A 21137-nucleotide genomic window follows, 5' to 3' on the forward strand; every position below is an offset into this window, starting at 1 on the left:
GTGTTTCCCCTGAAAGACTCAGCCAGCCGTTTCTAAACCAACATGTCACAGGCACTTGAGATGACTTTCTTCTTGTCTCACAATTAATGCATTTTTTATAAAGCCCAGGCTTCAGTTTCCTTTCATGTTACCAGGAGGATATCCTTTTTCCTCTTCAGCTTCAGAAGGATGTTTTTCACCCAAAGCATTAATCTCCAGTGTCCTGTACCCAGGGCAGAGGGATGCACTGGCTGACTGGGCCAGCAGGGAAGCAGGAGCGTGGCTGGAGCTCAGGTGTGGCTGCTGCCAGAGTCACCTGCTCCATCCCAAAGCTGTTCCAGCAGGTGAGCCTGCAGCTGGCAGCAGCACATGCTGGTGACTCTGCAGCATAGATGAGATTAGTGCCATGCAGATCACAGCACACAGGAACATTTCTTGCTCAGAATTGTACCTTAGACTCAATTTAAGGTGCTCCACTTAAATGTTGCAAGAACAGTGTGTTAAGCTGGTCCCTGTGTTTTAAAACACAAGCCAAACAAAGCCGTGCTTGTAACATCCTGGCCTGCATCAGCAGGAACGAGACAGTGACTGTCCCCTGAACTTGGCACTGGTAAGGCCACACCTTGAATCCTGGGGACACTTTTGAGTTCCCTACTACAACAAAGACATTGAGGTGCTGGAGCAGGTCCAGAGAAGGGAGAACAGAGCTGAGGGGCTCAGCCCAGAGAGAAGGAAGCCTTAGAGTGGCATTTCAGTACTTAAAGGGGGCTTGTGAGAAAGGTAGAGAGGGACTTTTTACTAGAGCCTGTAGGGACAGGACAAGGGGCAGCAGTTTTAAACTAAAAGAGGGTTAGATTTAGAGTAGCTATTAAGAAAAACAATATTACAATGAGATTGGTTTACAGTGAGGCTCTGTGACAGGTGGCCCAGAGAAGCTGTGGATGCTCCATCCCTGGAGTGTTCAAGACCAGTTTGGACGGGGCTTTGGCCAACCTGATCTTGTGCAAGATGCTCCTGCCCATGGCAGGGCTTGGAGCTTTCCAGGTCCCCTCCAAACCTAAAGCATTGTGTGATCTATTTTGTGTGAAGACCGAGATGCTCTTCCAGCACCCCCCAGAGGGGAGAGCCTGCACTGGCTCCTGTCACAGCACACAGGATCTGCACCAGGCTCCAGCTGATCCGGGCAGCCACTGAAATGTGAAGGGAGCTCTCCTTGGGACTTTTACCAGCAGTGCTTCCTGTATAAAGCCAAAAAGGTGTGGTGAGCTGCTGCTTCACTTCACTTCACTGGCTCCTTGGAATTGATGGAAGATTACCAGGAACATGTTTTTGCAGGAAGTATTTTCTAAGGCTAAACATTTGATGAGGGTGTGATAATGAATTACCAAGCATATATCTATGCAGCTACTCCAACCTGTGAGTATTGGTTTGTCCTTCCTGTGTGTTGTTTCCATAGAAGCAGAGCTTAACCTTTTAAGTGCAGATTATAAAGGCACCTAATTCAATTAAAATTAGACTTCAAGCATATCAGTTTGTAATGCTCAAGAGTTATTACATGATTGGAAATAGATGTTGTTGTGATTGGCAAGGCCAGTGTGGTTTCTGGCTGAGCCAGCTGGAAAAACAGCATCCTGGTGGGAACTTTCAGGGTTTTCCTATGTGTAGTCCACTGGTGGCAAAGTAATTCCTCTAAAATATGGGAATCCAGCATAGAACACAGGAACACACTTGCAATTAAAGTTATTTATTGTAGGTTTTCTTTTCTGAACTGACAAAGAGGATTTCCCAGAGCTCGGTAACACGACACAATGTTATACACCATTTCACAACTAGTCCCTTGTTGCTTTATTAAGAACATAGTAATTTAAAAATATCTAAATATTTACATATTAATAAAACATATATACAGAAGATTGAGACATTTTTACCTAAATATGGAATGATTTTTTTTTCTTCTCTCTAATAAACCCTATAAAAAGATTTCTGAAGAAAATCTGAACAGTAGTCACAGTAAGTAAACACAAATGCAATCTTCCAAATTTACAAAACGCTGATTTCATTGCTGAAGGGTTACAACACAACGGACCGGTGCCCCCTGCCCAATGCAGGCAGCTCCAAGCCATGAAGGAAGGAAAGACTCAAAATTTAAGGTTTGCAGTGCACATTCAATCTATTCCACAGTTTCAGAGAGAACATGGTCATTCCTAAAAGTCCATGGAAGGTGGGTGGGGAACAGCTGGGAGCCAGGTTTCTCAGGTGCCAACAGAACAAACCGTTCACGTTGGCTTCAGTGTTATTTGTGGGCATTCTGTGACACCTGAGAAACAGGCATGAGGATTGTTAAAAAAAGAGGTTGAACATTTTGAAAACCATCCCACTCTGTAATAGCACTTCTGTTGAGACACTCAAAGGCCAAATAGTTTCCAAAAAATAAAAAAGTACCTAAGATAAGATACACACAGGGAAAGGAAACACAATGGCAAAGGCTCTAGCAAGCTCTCCCTCGAATTGCAGGACACGTGCTCAAACTGCCTGGTGATCAATAGGTGTTGCAGGTAAGACCTTCCAGATTTCTCTGTGACATTTTTAAAGTGAATTTAGTGCTGATGAAAGGTGCAGAAATGAAGGTTTGCAGGAGGGGCCACACACAGTTTCACCTTAGCCCTGACCTGACCCTTTCAGTGTCTAAGAGGGTAGTGCAATTTCATGATCGATTCACTTGTCTTAACTGCTGAGATATCAATACAGTGCCAGCTGAAAGGTGACTTGTTTTTTTAAAATAGGTGAGTATTGTTGTCAATACTCAGTTTTCAGGGGCTGAAAAATCACAGTGAGCAGACCCTCTTCTTAGAAAACAGAAAAATAATCCATTTTGAAATTGAGGTGATGAGCAAGCTGGGGGCATCAGTGAGAGGAAAATGACCACCTCCAGCAATCTCCACTACAAACATGCTCAAGAGCCATCCCACTAGGACCACACAGGGGAAATTGTTTGAGGAATAGCTTCTCCTTGCTATAACTAGGAACCTGGGCACTGCTGGGAGAAATCCTCCTTTATTCCCTCCTAAACCCAGTAAGGACTTTTTAATCAGAGCTGTGTGTGACTGTCATTGATACCACAGCAGCCAGGAAGGGAAAAGTGGGTCTGCAGAAGCAAAGAGCTTCACCAGGTCAGATGCTCTTTAAGCCCCCCAGGGTTCATGGTGGAGAGAGAGAGGCCACCCTGGTCCCTGGGGACAGGAAGAGTCACAACTTCTTCGTGGTTTAAGATGAGACACTGCTGGCAAGCATACAAACATGTGGAAAAATACAATCATGGAGGAGAAACACAGGCAGGAGAATGACCTCAGAGTGGGTACCCCGCTAATTCAGTAATGCATGGGATGCAGAGGGAAATCATCTTAATTAAGATGAAGAACAATGAAGAGATCTGGTGGTTCATTACTTGAGGTTACATGGAAAATACACAGACTTGTAAGGAAAAACTGTATGGACGCCCATGTCTTGTAGTACACTGAAGTTCTCGTGCTGAGCTTGCAGGAACATTGCTCAAAGGAGAGGATGTTTCTATCTGCTAAGAACACTGATGCAGGATGTGAAATTCAAACTGAAAAATCTGGGTTTGCATCTATCAGATGGTCTGTTGTGGTGTCAAAAAGGTTACCTGAAGGGAGAAAGAGTTTGAAGGAATCAGTTAAAAAGATGTAAGAATTTAAGATATCAGTAATTTGAAACAAAAAATATTAGTATTTTAGAATTATCGAAATAATGTATTTGAGTTTTAATTTTAATTAGTGATGAGGCTGAACTGCTGGTGTGCACACAAGCAGTGCTGCTGAATTCCATTTAGAGTAGAGCTCAACTGGCTAAAGAAAAGCAAATTAAATAGATTTTTTTGAATACAAAATTTGCCAGCCAAGTTTTTCACACAACATACAGTGCAGCCCACTTCAGATGTAAAGCACTCCATTAGTCTTCAGCACAAACTGCACTGCTACGCTCACCCCTTTGAAGTTTAGGTTCTGAAGAAGTGAAAAAAGCACCCCATGAATTTTCAACCTTGAGTACATACTTTGGGATCTTATTTGGTAAAAACCCCCACCACTCCACAGCAGTCTAAATGCATATAAGAGAAAAAAAAATAATATATATATATATACACATACACTTATAAAAGGTGCACTGTATGATTATATCCCATCTTTTAAAAAGCACTTTAAGAATGTGCTTTTTCTAAACAGAACAATGAAAAGATGGACAGAAGAATTACAACGAGGGCACTAAGAACACAGGGCAAAGAGAAGACACACATCAATCAGCCTGAGAGGCAAATACATCCCAATGAAAAGGGAAGACTCATACAATCACACATTGAAAGGATAAAGATTTATATTACAATAAAGGATTTATATTTAAGGTTTTGGAATAGGTTTTTCTTTTTTTTCTTTTTTTTTTCCCCAAGTTTCATTTTCTTGATATTGTATTTCAAGAGAAAAGGAGACAACCTATATAGAATTGGATTGTTGCTGTTTTCTTATCATCTGTTTCTTTACCAAGAGATTGCTCTCATCTTTTCACAAAGCTCTATCACCCCTAGACCTGAGGATTGGGATGTTAGTGTTTCAGCTTCCGTTAGGGATATCACAATTCTTTCTCATCTCAAAATTAACCCCAGAGTGGAGAAACTACACAAACTCTCAGCTTGGCTGGGGTCCAAAGCAGGGGTAAGGAGTGCTGCCTCATGGTCCTAAACCTGCCTACATCTTTCCAATCCAATTTACAAGATGAGGATTCAAGGAAAGGGTGTTGCAGCTGTGTTACATTTGTTCTCACATGCAGAATTTATGGGTTATGCCTTCCTTTTGTTTTTCTTTGAACCACAAAATCCCAATGCTTTGGGTAAATTGTACACTGAAATAAGATGAGCCTTTTCACAATACCATCTTACACAGAAAGACTCTAAAAGGTGCCACATCCTCATCCTGATAAAGATCTATCTCACACCCTCCAGGTATCCTGTATCACCAAGAAACTAATCAGCCTTTCCACTGAGCCCACGATAATTACCCCCAGAGCTGCCTGATCTGTCTCAGCTCAGCTCTGGACACAGCCTGCAGCTTTGCTTAGGTGCAAAAGCTGGAACTCTCTGAGACCTGAGCTTTGATAACATTTGTTAGGGACAATTCTTCTAGTATTTTCTTGAGATTTATCTGTCAATGAACCAAAGTTCCCAGCAAGTTTAACTGCCACAGTTCTTCCAATTTATTTTAAACACCCTTCAATCAACAGATTTAAAGACAAGGCCCTCTTAGTACAGAGGGTGATTTTTAACACAGGAGCATCATTTCTGTTCAGGAGTGCTAAAATATAATTGGGAAAAATGTCTTAGCTTTATGAAGCTGTACCAGCTTCATTATTTTTACCAGGCTTTTGAGTTCCAAAAGAGCTTTCTGAAAACAAAGCATCCCCTGCTCTGCTCAAATCCCAGGACTTTGCTGTTTGTGGGCACAGAGGGAGCTGGTTCAGACCTGGCTGTGGGCACTGGCACCAATTAACTGCACTCAGAGCCTGGTCCTGCTGGCACTAAAAGAGAGACACCTCCAAACACAACTGCAGCTGCCCTGGCCTTCCCTCTGGAAGCAGCTCTCTTCCCACCAATGATGGAGAGAGGTGAGAGCAACCACACCTCTGACTGAGGTGTCCCAAGTGAACTGTTAGCCAGAGGCTACAATCCAAAATCATACAGACTGAGACATTCCAGCACTGATAATCCACATATACCCAGATCTCCTCCTTAATGTCATTGGTGTCACAGGCAGGACTGACACAGTTGGAAAGGCAGATTTAAGGCATCTGAGATTTTCCCTGGTTTTTGGCATCAGTGCTTATCACTGATTTAAATAATTCTCCCTGGCTGCTTTTGCTTCACAGTTTGTTCAGTTATTGATGATCAAGAGAGGAATTGTTCATGGACAGCTCCCATAGCCCCACATATTTTCTCCCCATCCAGTCTCCTGCAAGATCCCCTCAGCCAACCCCATTCACTCTGGTTTTATTACACCAAAGCACCAGGGTAACCACTGATCACAGAGGTACAGGATCAGCTAGGTTGGAAAAGATACTTAAGATCCTGCACTGCCAGATCCACCAACAGCCATGTCCCCAAGTGCCATCTACACATTTTTTAAACACCTCCCAGGACCGTGACTCCACCACTTCCCTGGACAGCCTGTCCCAGTGCTCAACAACACTTTTGGGGAAGAAATTTTTCCTAATACCTGAGGCCATGATTTATCTGGTATTAGCTGTCATCTGCAACCAAGGCCCATGGCATGAGGCACTGCACAAACACAGTCAGAAAGACTTTTCCCCAAAGATTTTTCAAGCTAAACAGAGAAGACAGCTGAATAAATTGCATGCAGACTCTCTTTAAAGAACCTGTCAAGCACCCTTTTGTAAAACCAGCTGTACTAAAACAGGGAAAGACCCCTGTAAAAATCATATTCCACCTCTTTTGCTAGATTCCTTGCTGCAAAGCAGCTATATTTTGGCTCTGTCTCATAATTACTGTCATTATACTGTCTGTGTATCACTTTAAATAATCTGCTTCCAACAACAGTATGATATTACACAGATCTGTCCTATAAAGAGGCACTGGCACACATATAATAATGGGTGTGAGTCAAATTCTTGGCTCACAGCCTATGAGCATCACCTCCCCCCAATGCAAACTGCAGCGTGGTTTATTTAGGCATCCTTCCACAGGTAGTGTGGAGCAGTACACATCACACACAAGCATTTCAGCTCCAAAGCTGCATGCATGGATGCTCAAAGATGTACAAGCAAGCAGACCACAGGGGTGATCTGCAGTGGAGTGGAAAGGGAGTCGCCTTCTCTACCACAACCATCCCAGCACGTTCATCTCCATCCCTGATGTACAGCCTGAGCAGTGACTACAGAAACTGCTCCAAGAAACCCACAGCAAACTGTTCATTCTGCTCCAGAGCAATGAGGAGATACCACTACACCACATTAACAACCTTTATTAGGGAAGGGAGCAGAATTTCTTCCCTCCCTGATAAAAGAAACCAACAGGATGTTGCTTGGAAGGGACCTTTCAAAGCAGAGCTTCCTGCACCTTTCATCCCAGCCGCAGCCTGCCATATTATTGAGCAGGAAAGCAGGATGGCAGCTCCCAGGCAGCGTGTGCTCCCAGCCCCCCCTGGGTCCCTGCCAGAGCCAGACTAAAGCTGCTTGTCCTCCCAACTGCTCTGCTGCTCCTATTCCTTAGTAACTGCACGTGCTCCACGGCTGGCAGCTGCTGCTCCAGCACACAGCGGTGCCGTGTGAAAGCTCCTTCTGCAGCCCTCGTGCAAGAGAGATTAGGGAGTGCTGGCACAGGAGACAGATCTGTGATGGGCACCAGGAGTCTCCCGTGCTCCCCACAGCTGTCAGGTACAGTGTGGTGTGCTCAGAAACCCAGTACCAGCCCTGTCCTGCTCTTCCAGCAGTGGCATTGCTGAGCTCCAACCACCCTTTGTTGTTATATGAAATAACACAAAACCACACTACAATCGATGACGTTATTTGTCTGCCCAAGATCCTCTCTCCTTTGGAATAAGAAGCAGCACCTCAGTGACATTACAGAATTTGAAATGCAGGCTCCGGCCCCACTGGATTTTCAGAGGATGGCAGCTCAGCTCCTACCATCATGGCACCTACTGATGGACTAACTCTTAATGTGAGGGTGCTTCAAACTTCAGTCTCAGTCTGGTGATTTCGGCACCAAATTCAACAGTGTGGAAAAATGTTATTTCCCAGTCTACACAGCTGCACAGCCAAGCTGCTGCATAGCAATTGTCAGGCTTTTAAGGCAGGGTGGCTGCACTTCAAGAATAAGTAAACTAACACTTAACTAGCATGTAAAAATGTCTGCAATCCTTCTGTGAGTCCAAGATATTATGGCTAATACTGCCAACAACTCAACAGATGTGACACTACAAGTGATTGTGTTTGTCCCTACCAATAACTCTGTTAAGAGATAAAAAATACTCCCAGAAATATCAGGGATGAGCACAAGTCCCTATCTGGCATAAGAAGTGTAACTTACAGGCCTTATTAGCTTAGCTGCTCCCATGGACCTTGAGGTTTTATGAATATGAAATTGAGAGGAAAATTGTAAGATTCTGATGCATTTGTTTTTTAACACAGACCATGCAAAACTTTAGATAGCAGAGTTCTATGTGCAATTACCCAGCTGTACATGGCAAGTCAGGATTATTGAAAAGTGCTTCTGTGCCATAAACAAACAAAAACACATATGGAAGACTGATAAAAATTTTAATACATTTTACCTGTTTGTAGTAGAGAAATGTCCGGCTTCTCATCACAGTCAGTTGCCTCTGCTGATTACAAATATAAACAAGAAATCTCATTACTTTTACTGAATATGGGAATGTGATTAAAAAGCTGCAGACTGTGAAGTGATTTTGCATTTTCTATCTACTTTCCTCAGCTGCAAATTTGCAAGTGCTCTGTTAAAAACTCACTGCTTGGAGGAAAAGGTCATATAATAAAAATGCAAACTTGGAAGAGGGAGTTGGGTATTAAGGAGCAATTGTACCAGCAACGGGATGGAGTAACAGTTGTTCTTTTTAAAGTTTCAGGATATCTGTATGATAAGAGGAGTTGTTATCACTTGATAAAGTCACAAGAAAAGTCCCCAGTGGTCCTTAGAGGAAGAGCCTTGCAGGCTGAACTCCACCCACCCACAGTCATCTGATGCCTGCAGGGAAAGGAGCACTCCCATTTCTGCACCCGAAATTCCCATGACCACAGGCAAGCTCACTTTGCAGGGGACAGATTTACTAGGGCAAAGTGTCTTCAAAAACGCAGGTGGGTGCCCAGTGTAATTAAAAAAGCACTGGCAATTAATGTGTATATACACACATGCTTTCAACCCACAGCTTATGCAAGAGCATTTGACTTAATTTGGCCCACGGTGAAGGGAGGCTAAAAGCCTAATTTGTTCATTTTGTGTTTGCCAGAGGCCAAGGGAATGCACAGACATAGCTTGCCTCACTCAGCAGATGTGCAGGGACTTGTTAGGCTCTAGTACCTGGGACGTGCATGTGAACCCTGAGTAAATCAAAGGTGTGTAACAGGAAATCCGTGCCTAACCTAAACAAGCCCTATTCAAAATCCTATTACCTTTGTCTTTTGGCACTGCAGCATGATATTTAAGGCCTTTGAAGCACAATGAGATCTTTGAGAGCACTTCAGCAAATGAGGTGTGGTCATACAGGACAAGCCCATTATCACTGAATCACAGAATAGTTTGGGTTGGAAGGGATCTTAAAGGTCACCCAGTCCAACCCTCCTGAAATTAGCAGGGAGAGAGCTTCAACTAGATCAGGTTGCTCAGAGCCCTGCCCTTGAATAATTCCAGGGATGGGGCATCCAGCATCTCTCTGAGCAGCCTGTGCCAGTGTAAAAAATTGTAAAAAATTCTTCCCTGTATCTAATCTAAATCAACCATGTTGTACTTTAAAATGATCACTCCTTGTCCTGTGAACTACAATGTACAAGGTCAGTGTGGTGGATGTATATCTCTTCACATCCATTCACTGCACAATACCCACAGAGATCAAAACCAAGGCTAGAGATAAGCTAAACAACTCAGCTCACCTTCCACTTGAGACTAAGTTAATTGTCCTGATCATCTTTATCATGGCTCTGCATATGAGGATGTTCAGTTGTTGCCTTCATGATGATAATGTCTAATCCAGCTCCTAATCTACATTAATTTTCTAATGTAATCCATCAACCCTTGTCTCTCCATCCCTGGTCCAAGAGAGTGCTGTCTCTCCCACATGCCTGGATGTCAGGTTAGTTTTTGGCTATATGCTCTCAGTTCTGCAAAATTAACTGAACCAAAGAAAATATAAACAAATTAAAACCCTAGTACCAGGCAGCTTTCCTCCCACAAAAGGTTTAAATGCAGAGCCCTGATAAATTCATGGCACAGACTTGCAAGTGACTCAGTGGAATTGAGACTTTTCTCTGCTTTCTGTGAGAAGGTGCCACAAATTCAGTGCCTGGTACAGCTCACTGTGAAAACCTTGAATTTTGGAAGGAACTAAATGGGAAGGGATCACCTAGGCAGGTCTGAATCTGGACCAGACTCTCAATGGTGGAAGGATTGGATGTGCAAGGGAGGAGACAGCATGGTGCAATGAGAAGGCAAAACTCACCAATGGGATTTACATGGCTTTAAAAATCCTGTCAGTCTGAGGCCAACTTCTAGCAATGCTGTGAAGAACTACCTGCAACTCAGCATACAAGGACAAAGCTGCATCTGCCCTCTTGGGTAAAAGGGAGCCAAGCTATGAAAAAGGGGGAAGCTGGATCTGAGTGCTGGCAAAGGACTGGAGAGCCTTTCCTCTATGAATATCAGCCAATGGGCTGCCCACTGTAGTGACAGCTTTTCTAGAAATTTCTGCAGCAATTTGGAAAGTAGCTCCAGAGATGTGGCCACCTTTCTGCCTAACTCTTCCTACACCAGAGGAAAGCAATAATACAGAAAGAAACAAATGGAAACAAGGAACTTCCAGAAGGTAAGGACTTGAGTCTCCAACTCTACAGAACCAGAAGTTACCTGGCCATTTTAATATGGCAGAAGACTGATAAATGAGGTTCAGCTCTCCACCAATTGTTCCAGTCTCATTCCTCGTGCCAGCACAAATGTTTATACAGTCACAAGATCAGATCCAGTTAAAAACTGACAACATGGCCACAGGAATGCCTGTGCCAGTGCCAGCAAGGGAGTGGGAGCACAGCAGATGCCCAGAGAGCTACTCACTCTTCTCAGCAGCTGCCAGGATCTGTTTTATGAAACTGGATGTGTAACTGCAGATCCAGGTGAAGCTGGAAATAACACAGGGGAATGGCAAACATCTCGATTAGGTTTATACCTCCTAACATGGGTATAAACCACCAGTCTCTTACATGTCATTCCAAGAAGAAAGGAAGGTTTGCTTTTGACAACCACACCCACAGACTGCCAGCCAAACCTCACTGTCCTGGGCCAGCTTTCAAGACAAGGCAAGCAGGAAGAGAGCCTACTGTGGGAACTCAGAGCCTCCTCTCTGTCCTTTGCTTAGACAGAGTGTTGCAGACCTTGCAAAATAATGCTGGTAGTCATTTTCTTAGATTCCCCCCAGATTGTGTAGCTTCTGAGGTACATGTCTGTCTATAAGTGTACACTTGCTGCTTTCCTGGAAAGAAGTACACACGTGCTCAGGGCTGGGAAGTTGAATACAGCAGTTACTATTTTAATATTGCTGGTTTTTATCTAAAATACTGGCCACAAAGACACTGTACCACATGCTGCACTTCATCCTACATCCTTCCTGGCCCTGTCTGTATTGCTAAGCAAAAATCCACCCAATCTCTTGCAGCATGTAGATACTGTGTCAAAAGCAGAAACCAGGGAATCAGAAAGCTGAGGAAAAATGGGAAGAAGAAAAAAACCTCCTGCAAAACAATGGAAGCAGCAGTTTGAACAAGGACATGGGAGAAAAGCATATTCCCAGGGAAAAATAATCAATAAAAATAATTTTTTCCTCCTTCCCCACTATTTTACACTGCAACAAAGTAATGTTAATTTTAAAAAAAACAATTTAAGGATGAAGCATCATGGCATGCAATTTATTTAAATAATTTGCAGCATGTTTTCCAAAACTGCTGTATTTTCCTTTGAGGAGTCAGGCAATCCAAGGGTTCCAGGTTAAGCACAAATAATCACTTGGCATGAACAGCTCATGCACTGTGGCAGTGTTAGAACAGAATCACAGCATATCCTGAGCTGGAAGGGACCCACAAGGATCATCCAGCCCCACAAGGATCATCCTGCACAGGACAGCCCAAGGAAACCCACAGTGTGGTAATTCACACATTATTGTTATTACGTATTACCCCACAGCATCAGCTTTCCCATGGATAGCTGCTGTGCAATAATGGCTCATGGGCTCTTCACAACATAAAAAGGGAGGAAGAACTTACTGTGGGAGATGTGTGAACCCTGACCTGCTGCTTATTAGTGGATGGAGAGTTTAGTAATCAAAAGGCTCAAATGCAGTGCCTGCACAGAGGTGACAGGAAGAGCCAGCCAGCTCCCTCTGATTTTCCCCATGTAAGATCTCTGTGATAATGGCAGACTGTGTCCCTGTGTGCTGCCACTGGCAAGGCCACCAGACACCTGCTCGTGTTCTCTTGTGCAGGGTGAAGGGACCACGCTGGGGCAAGCCCAGCACTGTAAATTATGAGGCAGTTTGCATTGTAATTCATGCTGCTTTAAGAGGGGAAACCCATGCACACACACTTCCTTTGACTTCTTTCCTTCCAGGGCAACTTTGCATCCAATCCCATCCACCAAAATTGTTCAGCTCCTCCTCTGGGAGAAGACAGACCTGGCATCATGAAGCTGTGCTCCACTATGCTCTGCTGCTGGCATGACATGGGACCAGCAGTCAAGGCTGAAGAATATTATCATATCTTTAATTTTAATTATAACAGCTGTTTGTAACATTAACCTCACAGTCTCTTCTCCCCTTTGTGACAGCTAACTTGTGAAATTTTGAAAAGACTGAACAGGGCCAATAAAAATTTAATGGCAGCGGCAGCTTTATTCTCAGATCTAACAAATAAAAAAACACTACCCAAGTCTCAGATCTCAGGCAACAATCTAAAAGAACTAAGAACAAGCTGAAGGAAAATAAATAAATTTAAAAAATAGAATATTCCCAGCTATGAAAAATATTGTCATTGATTCAGAATGTAAATGATTTTTTATTTGGCTTAGGATAACAACCTTTCAAAATCTACACGGGGGAACTATTTTCTAGAAAGCAGAATTTTTAAGTGGTTTTTTTGATTAGCTTTTGAAATAAGGAGCTTTTTCAGTCCCTAATTCTAGGAGATGAGCCAAATATGGTAAATAAGGTTGAAGCTGGGCAGCATCTATGATCTAGTGATCATAATTTCATTTAATTTAGAAACACTCATGGGAGTACACCCTATAGAAGGGGCTACAAAAAGCAGATCCACCCCAGTTGTTTGATAGAATTCCCTGAAATTATTACTGTAATTGAAAGATAGAGCAGGATTTACATTTTCAGACTGAAATAATGTTCCACAGGATAAAGTGGAGAGGGCTGCTCATGAATGTAGTGTCTTACTGTCTGGTTTGAAATGAAAAACTCATCAGAGGATGCACTGAATGGCTTGGGGGAAGGCAAGCAGGATGAAAAGCCTGTCCCTCCTCTTAAATACTTCTGCTATTAAAATTTAGCCCAACACAGTGCTGACTAAAAATTTGTCTTGTGACCTCTGAAATAAATGGATCATCTTAAGCTTTTTCCATATAAAGCCTGTGCATTATGACAAACCAGGAACTGATGCAGATAAATAATGAGATCAAGCACCAGGGAGACACATTGGGTCAGAAAGTCCTGGGTGAAGTTAGATAATTGGTGGCTCAGATTTGTTCTTTGGGCCCCTTAGCCTATCCCCACAGGATCAGCTGCATGTTCCAGTGAGCAAGAGGAGACAGAACTCAGAGAATGACCTGGGAGCATGGACACAGGACACTTGCTCAGCTTCTGCTCCTCTGGCCACAGCAGACTGGGAGAGCTCAAGAGCTCAGCCAGAAGAGTGATGAAATCCCACATCCCAGTGGCTGCAAGTCCCATAGTTTTCAAATACTTAAAAGCCAAGGTTTACAACATGAAGTCCTGGAAGGGCTTCTCATGTTTGCTCTCCACTCCTGTTTTGGTCTCTAAATTACACACAATTTTGGTATGGTTTCACAATAAATAGAGAAATTGTGCATAATTCCAACATCACTAGTTCTGTATCAGGATAAAGCTGCTGAGGGCTGAGAGACTACCCTACCAAACACCACAACATCCTTCCCTTGGTCCTACAGACCTCCCCAGGCATCAGCCAACAGCCAATGCTGGACACAAAGTACAGGAATAGATGGATCTGTTGCCTGGTCAGCTCTACATTCTTCATATCAGAAACTCACAATTGTAGCATAAAAGTATCAACAAATCTTATTTCAACAACACAAGGATGTTACTGCAACCAGCTGTCTGCTCCTGCCTCTCTGCTCCCATCTACTGTTTTGCTGTCACAAAGGCCTGGGAAACTTGTTTGCTCCAGTGCAAGGTCAGGCTGGGCTGGCTACAGCCACCAGAGGAGATGGCAGTGGCTGGAAAGGTGCAAGTGGCCACAGTGGTGTGTTCAGCCACTCCTGACACACTGAAAACAGCATGTCTGCCTGTGGCCACATCAGAGAGAAACTGGGGCACTTCAGGGATTGGCCAGTAAAGAGCACACAAAAAGAGCTTTTCTACCAATCTAGGTATTGTGCAGGGTTTTTTCAACAAATAAACTTGAGGGGCTGCTAGGTGCACTGCTGCTCACTGTGCATCCACATACAGGTGGACAAGTTACCTTCCCTCTGCAGCACAGACAGGGGAGCTTTCTGATTCTGGCACACTACTCAGCTTCACTTATTTTCCTTCATAGTCTTGCTAGTTTACATACAATATCCTCTGCTTAGATTCTGCCATCCTGAGCAAGGACCAGAGATAGAGGTGGCCCCATTTGAAAAGCAAAAGCTGAATGTCATTGTCATTTTAATTAATATCCTGCAGAGGCAAGAAGAAAAGCAAATAAAAAAAGGATGAAAGAAAATAAAAATCAAAACAAAATTAGGTCAATCCTCTTTCCTGAGGGATCTTCTGCAGACAACCCAAGGACCCTCTGATCCCCACATCCTGCACTGCACCCTTCACCCTACTGTAGCCTGACATCCCACTTCCACCCTCCTGTCCTGGGGAGGCCCAAAGGCAGCTTTGGAAGGGGCAGAAAACAATCCTGTTGTACAACACCAGTAATCTGACACTGCCTTTAACAAGATTATCTCATATCCCTCTGTCCTCCCTCCCCCAACACACAAGAAACCCTTTTTAAGGCCAGTGCTGGTTTGTTTCTCTACCCTGGGAAGCTTATGCTACTGAATAATCTGCACTTTTGTCCTCCCCCTGTGTTATTTCTGTCTCTGGGTGTTTCTCATTTTCCTCTGTCTTATGCTTTTCCCTCCTGGCATTAATAATGTTGTGGAGAATGATTTCAGATGCCAGCCTAAGTGCATGTTTCAGAGCTGCAGCTCTGGACAGAAAAGGTTGGCCCTGTGAGACAGGGAGATGGGGAGGACATTTCCTGTGGTCTCACTCACCACCAGGGACCACAGGGTGAGCATCCCCTGAGGAGCCATCAGGTTTCCCATCCCATGGATGCTAACAGGCACTTAATTGTGCTGATGGGCAGAAGGGAAGAGGGGAAAAGGCAGGCAGCTAAATACAGGAACAGCAAAGGACTGTGTTTAAGGAGGTGGCACAAGTGAAGTGCCTCAGACAGCAGTGTCAGATATACCCAGGGAGAGACAGGCAAGAATCCAACCCTGAGAGAGCCTTAAGAAACCTGCAGGCTGAGAGAGGGGAAGTGAAGCCTCGTGTGGAGAAAGCCCTTGTAGGACTGGAGGGATGAAGATGGGAAGGAGACTAGCTATGGTTTGTAAGGTAATTACATGTCTCCTAATCAGTAACACTGCTTTCCCAAGAACCCCACTGGGATTTCCAGGCTGCACCCTCATGGCTGGGGCTGAAGGCTCAAGAGCCAGGTGCTGTCAGGGTGAAAGCTCAGCACTGAGCTCACTGCAGGCTGGTCCCAAGCATCCAGGTTATCCCAGCCCAGGCTGAGCAGCTTTGCTGCACACCCTGCCTAGATTACCTGTCACTGCTGGCAAGCTGCCTCCCACATATTGCAGAGCCTTGCTGGCACAACCAGGGTGGGTGGCTGCCTTTTCTTTTTTTGTTTTGGGTTTTTTTTTTTCTGATTCTTTCACAAGGAATGTGAGAAGACTCATCTATTCTTCCAGACACATACAGTTTAGAGGGAAAGGTCAGTTGGGTTATGTCTTAACAGTACAGTCAGTGGCTTGTCAGAATAAATAACACAGAATTAAAAAACTTCTACTTGCAACCCTGGATGGATCAGCTAATTTCTGGGAAGAAGCGTTTGGATGCTAAAAGAAAGGAGACAAAATTTGAGAAACACTCAAACTTGTCTGTAGAGACAGCTCCTAAACCTGCTACCATTCCAAACCCACAAAACCTGCTAAAGTGTGAAGAGTTCTAATTTTCATAGAATGAACAAGTGCAACTCTACAGTCAACAGGAAAAATACTTCTGTGGATACAAAGGCTCTAAGCTTTTAATCTTCCACTCACATGTTGTAACTCATATTTTTATACATACCTGAGCCTCTTTTTAATCGTCTTCTTGCAAGTTTAATTTGATCCTGAAGAATCTGGACCCAGTCCCTAGGACCAGGAAGTTTATCCACATGGTTAGCAGTGCAGTATTTTTCTGTAAAGACTGAAATAAAAAGATACCATATTTTTGAAACATGTCACCAAAAATGGAGAAAAGGAGTTGGGAGAGGATGTTAATCAAAATATATGAAATTACTCAATTATAAAACAGAATTTTAATGGCCAAATGTAGGATTGTGAGACTAAATCCCAACTCAGTGTTTCACAAGTTCACCATTCAGAAGTGACTTGGCTGCATCACAGGAATGACATCATTACTGCATATAAAAGCCTGTCCCAGAGAAATGTTCTACACCTGATGTCTTCATGAAATTCACACAAAATGATCACAGAAAAATAACAGTGCATTTAGAATTCAGATGTGGCAGACACTTGTTAATGCTGCCTTCCATATGGTACAGATAGAGAACTGAAGATGTGGTCATTTGGTGGCCTCTTGGTCAGGCTCCTAAGGCTGCAGGCAAAGTCATGAAAGAGTAAAGTCCCACCACTGTGGAAATCTCCACAGTTTTTATACTGCCAAACCAGATGGAATAGAATTTTTATAAAGCTACTAAAAAAAACCAAAAAAAGCACTATTACTGAGAAAAAAAATACCCTACAGGTCCAATTTTGTGTTTTGTAAAAAAGGTACAAAGTCAACACTATCTTTAAATCTATATTTACAACAAACCTAACAGTGTTATACCAAAAATACAGAATTCTAAATGCAGTGAAACTGATGCAATTGATTTTCATCAAGCAACTGAGAGGTATGCAAAAAATAAATAAGTGCAGAAATAGAAAAAGTATTCTTGCTGTTAGTATTGCTATTGTAAACTTGGTCAGAGGTCTCAGAGCCCAGTGCCCAATTATGACTGGCAAACAAAGAGAGAAAGCTGGTCCCAGCTCAAGGGATTTGTAATCCTGGAGAATAAGTATCACACAAATGGGATTGGGAAACAGGCAACAAAAAAAAGACAATTTCAGTATTTTTATACACACAGTTTGAAGCAGCACTACCTGCTAAGTATAAGAGAACCAAAACTCCTTCCATGCTAACAGCTTCACAAAACCATGGCAAGGCAGGCATCAGCAGCACTTTGCTGTGCACTCTGATCTACAAGGACATCAGACCAACTCTGAGGGCTGCCCACAGAAGTCAATACATCCCCAGACATTCACAGTGTTTGATTTGCAACAAACATCATCTTTGTGAAGGTAGAAATAATCTTTCCCTTCTGAATCCTTATGGTATCTGGCACAATGGGCACCTGATCAATGACTTGTGACTCCTGCTTACTTAAAACAGGCAACTGCTCAACGTGTGCTTAGAGAAATAACAACAGGGACAAAAGGAATGGGAATGCAGCAGCAAGGAGGCAGGAGAACTGGGACCTGCCCAAGAATTGGGACCTGCATTTCTAGTCCACCCAAGCTGTATGGTATTAACAGATCCTCTGCCATAGAAACATAGACTGGTTTGAATTTAAAAGGGGACTTTAAAGACCATCTAGTCCAACCCCAGTGCCATAAGCAGGGACATCTTGCACTTCATCAGATTGCTCAGTGCCCTGTCCAAGATGATCTTAAACACTTTCAGGGCTGGAGCACCCACAGCTTCTCTGGGAAAACTGTTCCTATAGTCTCATCACCATCATCATCATCAAAAAAAAAAGGCTTCCTAATGTCCAACTAAATGTACCCTCTTTCAGTTTAAAGCTACTGCCTCTTTGTCCTGTCACTACAGGCTCTGGTAAAATATCCATCCTCATCTTACTTAAAAGCCTCTTTTATATTATTATTATATATTTATATTATATTAAAAGGCCACAATAATGTCTGCTAGATCTTTCTCTTCTTCAGGCTGAACCACGTCAGATCTCTCAGCCTGTCTCCATAGCAGAGCTGCTCCAGCCCTCTGACCACCCTGCTGTCTCCTCTGGATTTGCTCCAACAGGTCCCTGTCCCTCCTGTGCTGGGCCCCAGAGCTGGTGCAGCCCTGCAGGTGGGGTCTCACCCCAGTGGAGCAGAGGCACAGAATCATGGCCACAGTTCCTGTGAATTTTTTGTCTATCAGTACCCCCAAGTCCTTCTCTGCAGGGTTGCTCTCAATCCCTTCATCCACCAGTCTGTCCTGATACTGGGATTGCCCTGACACAGATTGGGCACCTTGCACTTGGTCTTGTTAAGCACCAGGATGTCACATGGCCCATTCCTCCAGCCTGCCAAGGTCCTGGATGGCATCCCTTCCCTCCTGTCAACCAAGCACACCACTCAGCCTGGTGTCATCTGCAAACTTGCTGAGGGTGCCCTACAAACCAGTGCCTGTGTCATTGATGAAAATATTACATTGTACTGGTCCCACTATGGATCCCTGAGGGATACATGACACTTATATCTGAACACAGCTCATTGATTTCTGCAGGGAAGGATTTCACTGGCTGAATTTCTAGTCAACAAATCAAAGGAAAAACAAGTGCTTCTGACTAGTTTTATTTTTTCATCTTTTTTCCCCATAGTTCTGAGTGAAAGACTCATAAGAGAAGCTGATTGCCCAGGAGAAACACTGCAACTGATACAGTGCCACTGAATACCCAAAGTCAAAAGAGAGAATTGCTCCCTGGCTAATCATTCTGTTGCAGAAGCATTAAATTACTTTTAAGGACAGCAGTGAAAATGTTTTCAGACAGGAAGAGTGATTTTCAAGCAAACAGTCCCTCCTTTAAATTCTCTGCCCATTTTTGTCATTAATGTAGCTTTTTGTATCTCTGTCATGGAAAGGGACTGAAAGTGCCACTAAAGGATATCTGGGCACGTGGTAGAAGAATGTCCTAATGATAATAATGCAAACAACATGATGTTGTTCTTGTAGAGATTTCATACTGGCCCAGTTATTTCTTGGAATAAATGAAACCACAGTGTGTGACAGCCCAGCTCCTTGGAGGGAAGAAGGGTGCTATTGGAGCCAGACTGAGTGAGGACCCACAGGACATCAGACCTTGGCATCTTTACCCCATCACAGCTTTTAGGGACAGGCTTCCCTATCAGGGATCAGGCACCAGCATTTGGGCAATACTGTAAGGTGCCAACAGAGATCACTGTTATGGCAGTGGTACCCAGTAGTACCATCACAGATTAAATTTTTCTGTTGGAACTACAAGTCCCTCCTTTCTTCTCTTAACCTCAAGGGAAGAGGTTAAACCAAGCCTCAGAATTTGCTCCACTAGTACAATCTCAGCTGCTGAGAAACATTGCTCTCTGCAGTGTGTACCAGCTGCTATTTTAGTAGTCCTGTTGCATTTACTGTAAAACATTTATCAAATGCTGTTCAAATTACAGTGGGTTTTTTTGAAGTAATTTTGAACTCCTCTTTCTTTCATTTAACTTATTTATTAAAGCTTTTAAGAAACAATGAGACAGAGAGAATTCAGACAGATTTTTGCAGATTACTGAGCTCAAGAAGGTACAAAACAGTGTTTGTGATTTAAACCTAAATACAAGCATAACTAAGAAAGTCTGTCAGCTGCTCTCTAAGATACATTAGGACTATGACAAAGGTACAGCACACACTTTGCTGCAGAACTGCACACTTGAGAGGGTCCTCTGAAGGCCTCCATGCCCAGCCTGCTGCTCAAAGCATGGCCAATGCTCTGGCCTGTGACCAGTCACATTTTGAGTATTTCCAGGGGTGGAGGTCCTGCAGCCCCTCTGAGCCCCTACTGCACTGCTCAGTCCTTGTGTTTAAAATGTTTCTCCTTATCAAATTGCAATTTTCCACATGTTCAGTGCCTCTTGTGCCTCTGAGAAGGGTCTGACTCCACTTGTCCACACTATCCCATTAGGTAGCTGTGAACAGCAGTAAGGTTTCTCCTGAATCATCCTCTCCAGCTCTCTCAGCCTGCCCTTATTTAATACTGAAGCAGGGAACTGGTGGAGTCCTAAGTCTTTGTGGTCCCTCCACTGGACTCAAACCAGTTTGTCAATGCCTTTCTTTCATTGGGAGAGGGGCCCAAAAGTTGGCAGAGGTGGTTGCAGAAGATTTTCCTGCCTCCTCTTGCTGCCAATGGACTCAGAGAAGCTCTTCTTATTGCCCTGTGTCTCCTAAGTTAGCAATCTGTACCTGAGAACAAGTCACAGCCTCTAAAATAAGCTCCACTCTTAGAGCTTATTTTTGGCCTGTCTTTTGGTAATGTGGGTATTGTCCCTACAATATCAGATTTCAAAATAGAATCTAGTTCAGAAACTCTGGCCTAATAATATCAGCTCTTTATATGCTGTCATCACAGAGTCTGAAGGAACATGTGCTCTTCTGGAAGCTAGACAGCAGTGACTGCTAGGAAAAATCCACCAGCAAAAGGTGCTCACACCAAGAAATCTGCTCCCCCAACAGGAGACCACTGCACTTATGAGCATCAAACTAATCTCATGCCAGTATTATCTTCCTCCATCTCTCCCCAATCCAGCCACCAACTACTGAAAAATTTACAGAGCAGACACAGTCAAATAAAGTGCAAGACTCAGAACCTTGACTGAAGTGTATCAGTTACACTGTCATTATATTTTCAAGATTTCTTTGCATCTCTGATATCTGGGGGAAAAAATAATGATCTTACATGAACACTGAGTTTCCAACCTTAGAGCCTGACTTCAGAAACCAGGATCACTGGCTTAAAATTAACACAAGCTGTCCCCGTAGAAGCTATTTTTAACA

The 21137-nt window shown here is 43.5% G+C and overlaps 1 protein-coding gene across 1 annotated transcript in view; it reads right to left on the bottom strand.

Annotated features, from left to right (window-relative positions):
• Window positions 1-1738: 1738 nt before the first annotated feature.
• BEND7 (BEN domain containing 7) overlaps window positions 1739-21137 on the bottom strand; it is a 46391-nt gene continuing 26992 nt past the window's right edge. Inside the window, exons 7-9 of the mRNA XM_054287546.1 lie at window positions 16368-16487; window positions 8334-8384; window positions 1739-3643 (exon numbers count right to left, since the gene is read on the bottom strand). Coding sequence (XP_054143521.1) covers window positions 3582-3643; window positions 8334-8384; window positions 16368-16487 — 233 coding nt within the window. The 3' untranslated portion in view covers window positions 1739-3581. The remainder of the gene's footprint in view (window positions 3644-8333; window positions 8385-16367; window positions 16488-21137) is intronic.

This window comes from Melozone crissalis, unplaced genomic scaffold (genome assembly GCF_028551555.1).
Source record: "Melozone crissalis strain CALT ecotype California unplaced genomic scaffold, PUWL_Pcris_2 ptg000059l_1, whole genome shotgun sequence".
Lineage (NCBI taxonomy): Eukaryota > Metazoa > Chordata > Aves > Passeriformes > Passerellidae > Melozone > Melozone crissalis.